The following is a 15,281-nucleotide window of genomic DNA, read 5'->3' on the forward strand; positions in this document are numbered from 1 at the left end:
AATAATTTTTTGGCCAAGTTTATTTACGCCTTTACGCGACTTGTTTTTCCTACTATCGTATTACATGTTATGTCCCAAATAGGTCCCAGTTACCCGAGAGGACGTAAAACCCCAAAGTCAGTCAGTACCTCTGACTCTATTTGACTCACAGATGAAGAAAATACACTAACCAACGACAATACAACGACCAGGCGCTTATACTTCCAACGTTAATAATTGATTAGAAATAGAAGTAAATGTTCAGTAGATAAACCATCCACAATAAAACCAACACTGAGGCACAGGTACTTCCGACCTATTTGACTCACAGATTAAGAAAATGTTCATTGATGAAATCCTGATTTCACCTAATCAATGGCAATTAAAACGTTTAAAATAAAGTAAATTCGGTAGCCAACCACATAAAAACTGTCGTTCGCCTGTATTTACGACCTATTTGACTAACAGATAAACAAAATATTGATGAAATTCTGATTTAAAGTCAACAGTGGCAATTATAATGTTAAAAGAAAAGTTAATTCGGTAGCCACCCACACAAAAAAACAGTCGCACGCCTGTACTTCCGACCCTATTTGACTCACAGATGAGTGTGTGACGCTCACCGCGACGCCTGAAAAGCAGAGCGACCGAATTGGTGAGACGGCAGGGACACAGTCACTACAATCACTTCACTCATTTCCATTCATTCCTTCTCACCCGCCTTCTCTCTCCGCCCCGCCCGCGTTCTCTCACTTTCTTCCGTTCACGTGGGTTTGGAATAAGGACCCGTTCTGTTGTGTGTGCAGTGCACACTGACTGTCAAACTGCGCGCACTGCGGCCTCTGATTCGCCGCCCTCGGGCCAGAAAAGTTGAGAGACGAGTGAGATTTTACAGAGATTGTTTTTCTGACTGTTAAGAAAGATGACGCGCTCCTGTGGACGCAGTTGAACTGAGGAGCTCGGTCGTAAAATGATGAAACAGCGTGTGCTGAATATGACATGAGATGAGTTCAGAGGACTAAGTTTCAGGCTACTGTTTGGGGTGATTGTCAAGTTGTCAACGGGTGTTTGGATATTGAATCACCGCAAAAGTGAAAGTGAAGCAAGAGTACAGTAATGCGGCAAGCCAGCATCAACACGAAAAGCCTGTGTTTGTGTGTTCTACAATTTGAAGAGGAACGTCAGCATTTTTGACTTAGTTCGACTCAAGGGAATCTGAGAAGTCTACAACTTTTACAGAAGTACTAGAAACAAACAACTGTTTTTAACTTGAAGTTCCACGAACGACTCATTGGAGTTGTAAGCTCACTTTTCGTGCAAAAGTCGAACAGGAGACACTGAAACTGTGGATTTAAACAACAAAAGACTGCTTTTGTTTTTAAGTGATTATCAACATTAGATCGATCAGCATTTGTGTTATCGAACATTGGACATTCCACAACTATTCAATTATTTTGACTTGAAGTGTGACACAACTGTGGAAGAAGAAGAATCGCGAGATTTTCTGTCTCAAGTCGCAGCAAAATGTTGACATCAAGAGAAAAGTGTGGAGTAACATGGAAGTTCGGACGACTGAGAGTGAAAACGATGTGCGTGGTGACGTCACTGTTTGTGATGACAGTGGTGTGTGCTGCACGTGCTGGTTCTACTGATGAGGTACGTTGTGTGTGTGTGTGTGTGTGTGTGTGTGTGTGTGTGCGTGTGTGTGTATGTGTGTGTGTGTTGTTTGTGGTGTGTGAGTGCCGTGTGTGTGTGTGTGGGGGGGGGGGACGTATGTTTTTGTGTAGCGTAGAAGTCGTTTTTCGTACAGTTTCTTATTAATTCTGAGACGGAGCACACTAACAAACAGACAGACAGACGGACAGCCAGAGACACACAGACACCATGAAAAAAGAAATAGTTTCTGTCTGTTATGATCTACCTTTTCTGCGTCTGCGAAGAACGCTAGCGCGGTATGCGTCAATATTATCGGACTAACTTTATTTTCAAATAGCTGGAAGAAGGGGGAGGCGGGGCTCCGACGGAAAAAAAAATCAGGGCGATAAGAGTTGTTTTTGTGTAATGTCGACAACGCGTGGCCTTAACATTCCAACGTCGTGTTAATGTATTTGATCATTGAATCCCTCGCCAACGCGGAAGGTTGAAGTACGGTTCTTCGACGTCATGGCAGGTTTAATCCTCGTTCGTGCTTTGACTGAGTTTACCATGTCTTTTAAGACTTGGCTTATTAGGTGCAGACAGCACTCCCTGTCGGTTGCAACGGTAAAGTGCATTGAACTGCCATTGTGCAAGCTACTTTCTCACGTTCCCGACTGAATTGCTGACTTGCACGCTTATTGTAGTCCCTACATACACTCATCGACACGAATCGTGCGTGTGCAAAAACACACATGAGCATGAATGCGCGCCGCGTGCTGTAGCACACACACACAAACACTGACACACACAAACACACTGACTCACATCATACAATGACACGCGCACACGCACACACACTAACGCAGGCATGCACACACCGTGGCTATAGACTTGTGTTCACATTAGCCTTCATGCTTTCTCCGAGAGAGAGAGAGAGAGAGAGAGAGAGAGAGAGAGAGCACGCAGACAGAGAGGTCCAGCAATCGCTGTGTGTAAGGCCATCGAGTGAGAGAGGGACACAAACTGGCCTTGTCCTCTTGCAAACTGTGAACGTATTACGGATGTTCAAGTCAAGACTTGGGCATAAATCTCAAATGAAAAAGTCTTTGAAAACACGGCTAGAAGGTTTTCCTCCTCTTTCACTCAAGGTAGAAAGCCAACTTTTGCTACGATCGTGTGTACCCAACTTTCTAGCCGTGCACACCAAATTTCAGCTCAATCGACCCATAAACATTTGAGAGCGGACAAGCACACAAACAAACAAACAAACAAACAAACGAACGAACAGACAAACAGAGTGGAACCTGTACACCCCTTTGATTTACGGGGATGTACAAAAATAATTCACAGGTATATATGCACCACGGCTGAATGATTTTGTTGAAAAGAACTTGAGTCCACGAGCTGTTATGACACAGCGTAGGCGTTTGGTTTTTCACTCGAGTCGCATTTTTGCGCCTGAATATAGACGCCGTATTATATCGAGACACTGCATGTAGTCTAAAATGGACGCATTGTGCGATCTGCCACGCATTACTAATTCCCACAGTCAAATTACACACTCCACCCATCTCATTTGTTTTCCTATTGCTGGGAAATGTGCGAGTGCTTTTCTATGACTGTTGACCTTCTACATTTAAAAAACTAAAAAGCCGATTCATTGTTCCAGTAATTCTGTAAGACTACAACCGGAGGAATTACAATGTTCGGCACGTTTTATTTGTTTTTGGTCAAGCCATTTTTTAAATATTTAACGTCCTTCTCATACAGACTTTTCATCATTAAATGTTCACTGTCCAGTCGGTTCTTGAACTGTTAGTAGCCATTTTAGCAATGTTAGACAGTTCCAAACTGGTGCAGCTCTACTACTTAAAGGCATATGTACGCGCTCCCGTGTTTACAAAGTGTAGTTTGCCCATAATCGATGTCAAACGCACCATAAGACCATGTAATGACGATATGTCGCCATGCGCGGATCATATACATGCATTACAGCTTGTTTTAGAGTCTCAAAAACTTTGGATGAAAACAAAGACGCGGAGTTATTTCCCGCTACCTCTGTTGGCAAATCTATAAATAGGACGATCCAGATCAAAATGAAAATTAACATATCTCAACATTGAATGGGTCCTAGACCACAATATTTTGCAGGGAACTTAATTTAGCATGTCTCCAGCTGTTGGTAAAGCAATTAGCGTGTATAGTCATCGAGTACATATGGCTTTAATAAACATTTCCTTATATATTAGTTAGTTGAGTATGCGTTGGATGTGGATGTGGATGCGCTTTGAGCAGGATTAACCCCGGGATACATGCGCTATATAAATATTATGCATTATTATTATTATCGCTGGCTATATATCATGGCATATTCGTTCCCGTAAAAACTCAATCGTAGCTTGAAGTCATACTATTTTCCTTAGGCGACAACACTGATCAACGACAGCCATTCCAAGCCAAACTGATTGATCTCATTTTCAGGACACTACCAGTACCACATACATCCAAAATGGCCGCCATCTGAAAGTGGTCTGGAACTACAATGACGTAAGATTAGCACCACCTATGATCAGATCTATGCAATACAGACGGAGAGGACCACATCGTAGACGGCGGAAACCACACCGGTACAGTTTTAAGGGCGGGAAAAATCATTATCGTCGCAGGAAAAACGAAGATTCATGGCAAAAATCACGAAGTGGGTCAAGGAAAAAGTTTGATCCAGAAATAAAGTGCAACGCTACATCATTATCCTCACTGAACAGAACGTACGTGGAGTCCATGGAAGAGCTGGACGGTCTGCTGTGTCAGTATTACGAGCCCTGGTCAAAATGGCGGCCCTGCAACCGACGCTGTATTCAAAGCCGCGCACGTAAATGCCGCGAGCCCAAAAACTGCTGGTCCGACAGACTCAAGGAGTCGAAACCGTGCCGGAGAAAGCGAGGAGGAGGAGGGAGAGGAGGAGGGGGGCGAGATCGCTGTCCTTCCCGGAGGAACGGAGACAACTTGCGGTGGTGGTACCGCCTGGTGGACCGCGCCTTCTACGACATCGTGTACAGTGAGTGGTCTCAGTGGGGGCCGTGTACGCGATCCTGCAGCCAGCGGCGTAGGAAGCGGTGCACCCTGGCCGAAGTGTGTCAGAACAGCTACGTAAAGGAGACACGGCGTTGCAGCATTACGGGCACCAGGTGTCACAAGAAACACAAGCTGAAACCCGCACCCTCTGACGTAGACGATGACGTTGACGTGTCTGACGTAGACGTGCCGTCATTGCCTACCGAAGCGGTCGCCTCTGCGGGGAAGGACGAGAGTGGTTCCGGACCTGAAGACGGAAACGACGCTGAGGAAGAAGAAGAGGCGCCTGAAACGAAAGGTAAGTGGCACATCGTCAGAGCACTTCCTTTTCTATTTGTCTTACGAAGGAACAGTTGCAGTTTGGACCTTGCTTGACCTAGTTTGTGTATAACCTTGTTTGAGGAGAACGGTAAGTTGTCTTGTTTGGGAATAACCTAGTTTTTGAAAGCAATGACAACGTGACACGAAGACTGGCATTTTGTTGTTGTCCTTATTATGCGCAAATTTTGTTTTTCTTTATTTCCCTTAGCTTCGTTTTACTTTAAATTATCAAAGTATAGTGGCTGATTGATAATACATTACACGTTTTGCCTCTCATTCCAAGGAAAAGTGTGTGTTTGTTGATGGTTGACAGAAGAAGACGTGAAGACGGCGTCCATCTTGAAAGGCCTGCATAACGGAACCTGCGGAGTGCGGCCACCTGCTCAGAGAGGATCGTACCGAGTGGTGGGCGGACAGGAGGCTCAGCGGCTTGGCTGGCCCTGGCAGGTAAAGACTTAAACTTAGGGATACTATTGATCTGATCGTTGGGGGGGGGGGGGGGGGGGGGGGGGAGTTCTGGCGTATTAGACGAATCTGAAGAATCTGGGGAATGAACTGTACCCTAATACTCATGTGAGATCAAAGTGCATTTAATCCACATTCCAAACGTTTTATCGTAAAAAGCCCGTTTTTGAGTCCACGTCATCCACCAATGGGGTGTGTTCCCCGTAACATGTCTAGCAGCAACTGGGAACACTGGCAAACGCAGACATTAGGGGAAAGGGGGAGGGGGGGGGGGGCGAGGGCAGGGAGCTGGTAAGACTTAAATTATGGTCTTCCAGTATTTGTTTGAGTAAAACATGTTCCTTTTGCAGGTGTCGTTCCCAGACACAAAAGACAATAGGTCAGTCAGACCTGGATTCAAAATATCGGTCAATATGTCCTGACCTAAAAAATAATTATAAAAAAAATAGAATGGTTGCGTCAAAAGAAATACAACGTGTCAAAGCTATCGGACATTCGGCCGGCCTGAGGCCAGGACAATGCGTCAGGTCACAAAAGTATGCGTAAGTGACCCATGACATGGGGCCTGGTAACAATACCGTCTTCGCTAATACTCAAGGCGTAGGTTAACACTACGGCTTTTGAATGTCCTTGCGAGTGCGGTCTTACCATGTCGTGTTTCACGTGCAGGTCGCCATCTTGACGCGGTGGGAGGAGCAGTTCTGTGCGGGAACCCTGATCGCCCCCGACTGGGTTCTGACCGCAGCCCACTGTGTCCGCAAGAAGTCACGTCGCCGTCGCTTCATCGTCAGGGCCGGCGAGCACGATCTGGGGGTGTGTATTTGTGGACCGGCAGTCATGTATTGTGAAACAGTAGAACCACCCTTTTAAGACACCCCCCCCCCCTCCTTTATGAGAACTTGCTTTTTCCGATTTTTCTCTTCATATTCTCTGTAAATTTACCTCCATTGCTTTTTCAGATTTTCTTTTCATAACCTCTGAAAATGTACCCCCATTTTAAAACTCCCTCCTTTTTAAGACCTGAGTTTTTCAGATTATTTGAGGTCTTAAAATGGGGGGTTCCACTCCAGACGAACCACGGACATAACTCTGTCGGCTTTGTATGGATTGTGAAAGACTGAGTGAATAATCTTGCTGTTAGTGAGGCAAGCCTTCTACAAGTGGTCCTTGTTCACGTGTTTAAGACACACCCATGATTAGTGTTCAAATGAACACGAGAGTTTACCAACCGAGATGACCATCCCAGAGCTCAAACAAAATATTCTCCTTTTTTTTCTCAGGAGTTTGAAGGTACAGAAGACGAAGTGAAGCCAGAGAAGGAGTTTCCTCACCCGGACTTCGACTACCACACCATCACCAACGACATCGCCCTCGTGCGACTCAACCGGCCACTGCTACCCCGCGCCCGCCCCGGGTACGCCTGTCTACCCGGCCCCGGCTTCACGCCCGACAAGGACGCTCTCTGCTACATCCTGGGCTGGGGAAAGCGCCGCAACACGCATCTGTTCGGAGCTGAAGTGCTTCACGAGGCCAAAGTCCCGCTGGTGACCCACAAACGCTGCCAGAAAGTGTTCGAGTACGACATCGACAACAGCACCCAGCTGTGCGCGGGCTACAAGCGAGGAGGGAGTGACGCCTGTGCCGGGGACAGCGGGGGACCTTTGCTGTGTCCCAAGACGGAGAGAGGGGTGACCCGCTGGTTTCTGACGGGGATCACGAGCTATGGGGAGGGGTGCGGCAGGAAGGGCAAGTTCGGGATATACACCAACGTCGTCAGCTACCGGGACTGGATCGCTGGTGTCATCGAGTCCTACTGAATGTGTCAGCTACCGGGACTGGATCGCTGGTGTCATTGAGTCCTACTGAATGTGTCAGCTACCGGGACTGGATCGCGGGTCTCATTGAGTCATACTGAATGTGTCCAAAAAATGCGCCTCCAAAAAGCAAAGAAAACCAAAAGCACAATTTGATGAACAACTGCTCGTTCATAGTGGATTTTGTTTGAAGGTCCCGGCGTCGGAATGCTGATGTCGGTTTGAGCTACCGAGACTGGATCTCGGATACTATTGGATCCTATCGAAGTGTGTCAAACACTCATGTTTTGTTATTGACAAACGCTGGTGACAAAATAGTGCATAGATTATGAGGAAGAGCGATGGATTTCACGTCAGCTGCCGACTGCAGAAAGCTGATATTGTTGTCAGCAACAGGAATTCAAAACTGGTATTGGGTCCTGCTGATGTGTCAGGACGAAGGAAAGACAAAAGTGGATTTTATTTTCTGGTGGCAACAGATTGTTGATATCGCAGACAGTTACAGGAACTGGGTCACGGGTCACTGTTATTCACTCCTACTGGAATATCAAAACGAAGACACATTTTGATAGAAAATAGAAGGTTCACAGGAGTGAAGAACTGAGGTTTTTAATTCAGCTGATGGAAACAGATTGTGTTCATCGCAGACAGATACCGGAATTGTGTCGCTGATGTGTCAGGAATACAGTTTTCCGTTGAAAAGACAAAGAAAATGTTGATGTAAAAACGGTCCACATACGATGAAGAAACTTAACTGCTACCATTAGAATGCCATCTTTGCTAGTGTGTAGTTGAATGATGGCATTCATGATTCAGTCCAACCGATGATGAGCGCAGAAAGAACGCAAGCAAATTTTGATGAAAAACAGCATGTTCATAGTGAAGAAGAACGATTGATTTTATTTCTGTCTTATTGATGGTCATTATAAATCCTCAGCTACCGGGACGCGCTCGCTGGCGTTGTTTAGTGCGAACGATTGTGTAAAACACGCAGTTCCATTCCGTGGAGGAAAAAGAGGCGAGAGATTGTGTATTTACAATAAAGAAGAAATGTTGATTTTACTTCAGCTGCCGGCAGCAGATTGCAGATATCATTGTCAGCCACCAGGACTGGACTGCTGGTAATATTTACCCCTACAGTATGCGTCAAATTGTCAACTGTTCCTGTGGAAATGGAAGGGGCAATTGTTTTAATTTAAAAAGAGTGCGGTTACAATGGAATAGAACAGTGAAGTTTATTGCAGCTTCCTTTAGGCAGATCGCTGTTTATTTTTCGTTCCCGGCTTTCTTGAAAACTAATGGGCTTGTTCTTGTGCCGGGCAACACAAACGTACAGAAAAAGGAAGGGTTCCTTTTGCGACACTTAGCCTGCTACCGGAAGTGACCTCACTGACCTCACTAGACTATAGTGGTGAATGAAAACTTTCACGGAAAATAACGGACACATTCTGTCGCAAGAAAACCTCCAAACGACGGGGGTCGAGGCACTTCATCATTCTGATCATACAATTGCCAAAGGCAGTAGCGATTTGGTTTTATTCCGATCAAAGACTACGATTGCCGTGGTGAGGGCAAAAACGTTCATACGCATAAAAGTCCTTTCGTAAAAGCCCACTGGTTGAGAGTACGTGGGAGTTTCAGTCCAAGAACACAGCAGCAATAGAAGGAGAAGATAAAGAAGAATTCAGAAGGAGAACAAGGAGGATATAAAGAAGAGGAAGAAGGAATAGCGAGGAACTTAGTGTTCACAAAAAAGGAACTTGTATGGACAGTTTGACTATTCTTCAGTTATAAAAGACATTAGAAAGAGTTCTTCTACAGAAACGAACGCTGTGTACCAAGTCAGTACATGTACTTCTAGGGTTTCTTGTACGAAGTATCAAGAGAGAACATGGCACTGGGTTTGAACTGATCATGGACAAATTATACAGAACGATCAGTTTAGCATGTGGTTGCATGCATGTTGACTTTGTTTTGTTGATTACTTTGTTTCCAACTGAAAACGCTTTTAAAATATTGTTCAATTTTGCTTCACTGTTTTATTTTATAAAGCCTCGTTTTATTTCATTTTTATTTTATCTCACTAGTACTTGTTGCATTTCATTTCATTTAAATTTTTAAATTTTTTTTTTAACTTTATATCTTCATTCTATTTTATTTGCCATGACACTTTTAAACAAGGGCGGAGCTATTTGTATCCAATTTGCTGCTTGTTACAGCAAGAGCTAAACGGTTCTCACCAAGCGGATGTGAAAGGTCACATGGTTAACCTCGCTGCCTACGGAAGACACCAGTAGGGCACAGAGTCAGTGGGTTTAAACAAATTGAGATGATGACTGTTGCAAACCTGCCAACAATGGGTCATTGTCTGCATTCGTGGCTTAAGAGAGCTGGTAACCTAAGGTGCAGAGGTTTTAGGGATTGGCTGATCTGACTGAGTCAGTTTTATCGCTGTTGGTTGATCAGTAACCGAGTTCATTTTTAGCACATTCAGTTCCTTTTTGTGTAGGCGATTCTAGAATTTTGATTTTGAATTTATGTCTTAAGTCAGTGACACTTATGTCAGTCTGCTTAATTAATTCAGCAACAAAACAAAAAGAATCATCCAACTCTACACAGATGTAGCCACGCTGTTGGGTTTTGGTATGTGTCCAAGTGAAAGCATGCTCCCTTTCCATGTGAGAGCCAGGCCGGGCAGATGTGGCTGTAGCTGTGCATGAGCATCAGTATGATCGTGCATGCGGGGGGAAACCGGCACCTTTAAAGGCACAGTAAGCCTCCCGTAAACCATCACAGAGCTCCCCGAGCGTCTACATACAGTACAAGCATACTTCCATTTAAACGCTCACCGAACGGGAACATCCTGGCTGCTTTCTGTCGAGCGTGAGAAATTTTCACAAAATTTATTTTCGTGGGCTTGGCCCTTTACAACAATGGCGCCTCGTTTTGGTTTGTTTGTTTGTTTGTTTGCTTAACGCCCAGCCGACCACGAAGGGCCATATCAGGGCGGTGCTGCTTTGACATATAACGTGCGCCACACACAAGACAGAAGTCGCAGCACAGGCTTCATGTCTCACCCAGTCACATTATTCTGACACCGGACCAACCAGTCCTAGCACTAACCCCATAATGCCAGACGCCAGGCGGAGCAGCCACTAGATTGCCAATTTTAAAGTCTTAGGTATGACCCGGCCGGGGTTCGAACCCACGACCTCCCGATCACGGGGCGGACGCCTTACCACTAGGCCAACCGTGCCGCACACTCGTTTTGGTGCTGGACGGCTGTTATGAATATCCCGGAAATCACGCCCGGACAGTAAGCCTCCCGTAAACCATCACAGATACTGTCAGGCTTTTACACACAGTACAAACACCCTTCCATTTGAACGCTCACCAAACGGGAACATCCTAGGTGCCCTTCGTAAAGAGCGAGCAATTTTTAAAGAATTAATTTTGCAGATTGTCTCGAACACTTTTTGGACCCATCCTGAACTCAGGTCAAAAATGAGTTACTTCCCTTAAACTGGCGATAGCCGTGGATCGATGATTATCAGAATGTTTTTGGACCGTGGTGCGTTTTTGCGCTAGACCTAACTTTTAAAATCTAAATGATAAATTGACAGCTTGTTACACAAACATTCTTTAATCATAAAAGAATTCTTTTTTCATCAAGACAAGATCAGTGCAATTCGAAGTTGTGAAAGTTTGAAAAAAGAAAAGCCCGGAAGCAGGGTCACGCAAGGGTCGTAGCAGACGACGGTTTATGCGGCATATCGCCGTTCCTCTCAACAGTCAAAAGCCATCGCTAGAGTTCTTGTGAACCACAGCCGTTTGTTTCGTGCATAAAAACGTGCTATTGTAGATAAGCTCACATCGAGTCGCATTCAAATGACTAACTGACGACTACATTGTGAAAAAGGGAAACTGGATCACACGGGTTCACGATGGCTCAGGGGTAAGATAAACCACGCAAAAATAAATTCTTTGAAAATTGTTCGCTCTTTACGGAGGGCACCTAGGATGTTCTCAATCGGTGAGTGTTTAAATGAAAGGGTGTTTGTACTGTGTGTAAAAGCCTGACCGTATCTGTGATGGTTTACGGGAGGCTTACTGTGCCTTTAAACTGAGGCTGCTTGATTGGCTGGCTGGGTCGTGTGCTGCTATGCTATGCTATGCTAACGTGTTTTTTTTTGTCCCCAGACTGACTAGTACCCCCCGCGGGTTAGGGGGAGTCCCATATTGGTTGGGACGAGAAAGAATTTACCCGATGCTACCCAGCATGTCGTAAGAGGCGACTAACGGTTCTGTTTCTCCTTTTACCCTTGTTAAGTGTTTCTTGTATAGAATATAGTCAATGTTTGTAAAGATTTTAGTCAAGCAGTATGTAAGAAATGTTAAGTCCTTTGTACTGGAAACTTGCATTCTCCCAGTAAGGTCATATATTGTACGACGTTGCAAGCCCCTGGAGCAAATTTTTGATTAGTGCTTTTGTGAACAAGAAACAATTGACAAGTGGCTCTATCCCATCTTCTCCCTTTCCCCTATCCCATCTGCCCCCCTTTCCCCGTCGCGATATAACCTTGAATGGTTGAAAACGACGTTAAACACCAAATAAAGAAAGAAAGAAAGACTGACTAGTGTCTATTTGGGACATGACGTGGTTATATGCTAGGCCGTGTGCTGTATAACGTAGTGGTTATAGACGATTAAAAGATGGCAACCAAATGTGTAGACACCGCCAGTAGTGAACTTGTGTTCTGAAGTAGCTGAGGCCACAGGCATGAAAGAGTCCCCTCTACCTATGCCCGTGGGCTGAGGCCCCAAAACTTAAGTTACGTGAAGGGATGGTTCGCTGAGTGGATATAGTGTTAACTTATACCTCAGTTCAAGTCATTAACCCAGCAGTGTGGTGGCGTATGTGGATGGCTCATTTGGCCGATTCAAAACTCTGGTCCGTCTTTTAGAGAAGGGATGATCTGAGCATGTACAAATGACCCTAGGGCAACCATCAGGTCACCAATTCCGTTTTACTAATCTGGAAAAAAACGGATCAAGACATTGGTACAAACACTCTAAACCTGCTGCTACGTCTTTTGTTTTCTTTCAGATACAAGATATTATTTGTCACTGCTAAAATGACCGCGGTTTTGTCGTCCTCTCTTCTGTGAACAACAGATTAGCACTGTGTATCTCTGCCGGTTTGTGTGGATCGCCTTCTTACAACTTTTGTCTCTTTCAGTGTGTGTGTGTGAGTGTGTTTGCATGCATGCATGTGTGTGTCTGTTTGTGTGCGTGAATATGTGTCAGTGCGTGTGTGAATGTGTGAGAGCGAGTGTGTGTGCATGTATGTATGCGTGTGTGTGTGTGCATGTGTCTCAGTGTGTGTGTGTGTGTGTGTGTGTGTGTATGCGTGTGTGTATCTCGGTGTGCATGTCTCAGTGTGTGTATGCGTGTGTGTGTGCATGTGTCTCAGTGTGTGTGTGTGTGTGTGTATGCGTGTGTGTGTGCATGTGTCTCAGTGTGTGTGTGTGTGTGTGTGTGTGTGTATGCGTGTGTGTATCTCAGTGTGCATGTCTCAGTGTGTGTGTGCGCACGTGCATTTGAGCGGACTGCCTTCTCGTGAATGTATTTACTTCCAGCTAAGTCTGCAGTACTGATGTCTCAAATTCACTTGTAAGCCATCCATGAAAGCAATAAAGTAAAGACAATTTCAAAGGTACAAAGGTACAAAGGTACAAAGGTATCAAAGGTACAAAGGTACAAAGGTACAAAGGTATCAAAGGTACAAAGGTACAAAGGTACAAAGGTACAAAGGTATCAAAGGTATCAAAGGTACAAAGGTACAAAGGTACAAAGGTACAAAGGTATCAAAGGTATCAAAGGTATCAAAGGTACAAAGGTATCAAAGGTATCAAAGGTATCAAAGGTACAAAGGTATCAAAGGTACAAAGGTATCAAAGAAAATGAATAAAACACGCTTAAAAAAAAGGTACAATAAACGATGTTCGGAAATAACTCCGTCGGGTTTGTAAAAGAGTGATTACTCTTTTATTGAGGCAAACTTTCCCCAGTGAAGTTATAGGCCAATCACTAGCGAGGCGTGTGTCTGAAGCACGTGGACAAGGAGCACGTGGGGAAAGATTGCCTCACTTAAAGTAAGAGCATTCACTTGTTCACAACCAATACAAGTCCCACTGAAATTATCTTCACTTGATTGCTTTTATGGACGGCTGAGAAGTGAATTTAAGTCATCAGTACTGCAGACCGAGTTCGTTTATCCCAGGAAAGACTGAAAGCAAAACCAAGCCAAAGTTACACTGAGAAAAGCACTGGTGGCATGATCACATACTTTATTGTCAGAACATGTTTATCTTCACAATGCCACAATCAAGACATGATACAGTGTTCATTTATTTCATGCACCATGTTCATCATAATTATGGTTGAATGTAGCAGTTAAGAAGCATGATTCCCATACTTGACTAAACATTCTCCATAATTATATCCAGAAAAAAAAGACAATTTGGTGAACCCTCATACATATATTAGTGTTGCTTCGGGGATATTTTGTTGTCACATCTACCCCAAGCTTGGCTCAACATTCTCCATACACTGGGACCCCCCTTTTAAGACCCCCCACCCCCCCCCCCAATTCAGACTCCCCCTTTTAAGAATCTGCTTTCTCAGACATTCTATTCATAAGGTCTGTAAATTTACCTCCCTTTTAGGACCCGGTTTTTTTCTGGATTTTTGATGAGGTTCCACTGTATATACATTGTATTTTTTTCTCTCCAAATGACAACCTGGTGAACCCTCAGACATTACTTTAGGGACGTTCAGCCTCACACAGAATATTGCTCAAGAAAAAAATTAAGAACATCCACACCATTTGTTGTTGTTGACTCATATAATTTAAACTCGAGAGCAATACAGATGTTGCATCTTACCAACGCCCTGACTGAAACTGAGGTCCATCTTTACTTAATCAAAATGACTTTTTAAACATTGTACATAACTGCAACAGTACATAACTGCAACAGTACATTATTCAAAGCACACAGGATAATGCACATTTCTATGCACTCGACAGTTTCATTTGATACATTATTGGTATTGCTGAACGTGTGCAAGCCATCAATACAGGTGTTCAGCCATGTCTTGTCCATCATACAATCCATGGAATGAAACGGGACATGGCATTCCCATCCTGTTTTTGGAAGATAAATTGACACTCATGCTTGCACATACCTGCACGCATGAACACACAAACAATTTAAACAGGCATGCACATATGCAGACACATACACAAACACGTACGCGTACACACACACACACACATACGTATGAGTATACACAAACATGTACGCGTACACACACACACACACACACGTATGAGTAATTGAGTATACACAAACACGTACGCGTACACACACACACATATACGTATGAGTATACACAAACACGTACACACACACACACACGTATGAGTATACACGTACACGTACACACACATACGTATGAGTATACACAAACATGTACGCGTACACACACACACACACACACGTATGAGTAATTGAGTATACACAAACACGTACGCGTACACACACACACACACGTATGAGTATACACAAACATGTACGCGTACACACACACACACACACGTATGAGTAATTGAGTATACACAAACACGTACGCGTACACACACACACATATACGAGTATAGACACACACACATGTACATAGTATACACATACACACATGCATTTTGTTTGTTTGTTTGTTTGCTTAACGCCCAGCCGACCACGAAGGGCCATATCAGGGCGGTGCTGCTTTGACATTTAACGTGCGCCACATACAAGACAGAAGTCGCAGCACAGGCTTCTTGTCTCACCCAGTCACATTATTCTGACACCGGACCAACCAGTCCTAGCACTAACCCCATAATGCCAGACGCCAGGCCGAGCAGCCACTAGATTGCCAATTTTAAAG

The 15,281-nt window shown here is 44.4% G+C and overlaps 1 protein-coding gene across 1 annotated transcript; it reads left to right on the forward strand.

Annotated features, from left to right (window-relative positions):
* Window positions 1-608: 608 nt before the first annotated feature.
* Window positions 609-12,479, forward strand: LOC138957979 (uncharacterized). The gene is made up of 5 exons (XM_070328995.1): window positions 609-1,635; window positions 4,099-4,990; window positions 5,327-5,460; window positions 6,148-6,291; window positions 6,759-12,479. The coding sequence occupies exons 1-5, from the start codon at window positions 1,504-1,506 to the stop codon at window positions 7,293-7,295; spliced, it is 1,839 nt and encodes a 612-aa protein (XP_070185096.1). The 5' UTR covers window positions 609-1,503; the 3' UTR covers window positions 7,296-12,479.
* Window positions 12,480-15,281: the final 2,802 nt, after the last annotated feature.

Source organism: Littorina saxatilis, linkage group LG2 (assembly GCF_037325665.1).
Source record: "Littorina saxatilis isolate snail1 linkage group LG2, US_GU_Lsax_2.0, whole genome shotgun sequence".
In the NCBI taxonomy this organism is placed as follows: domain Eukaryota; kingdom Metazoa; phylum Mollusca; class Gastropoda; order Littorinimorpha; family Littorinidae; genus Littorina; species Littorina saxatilis.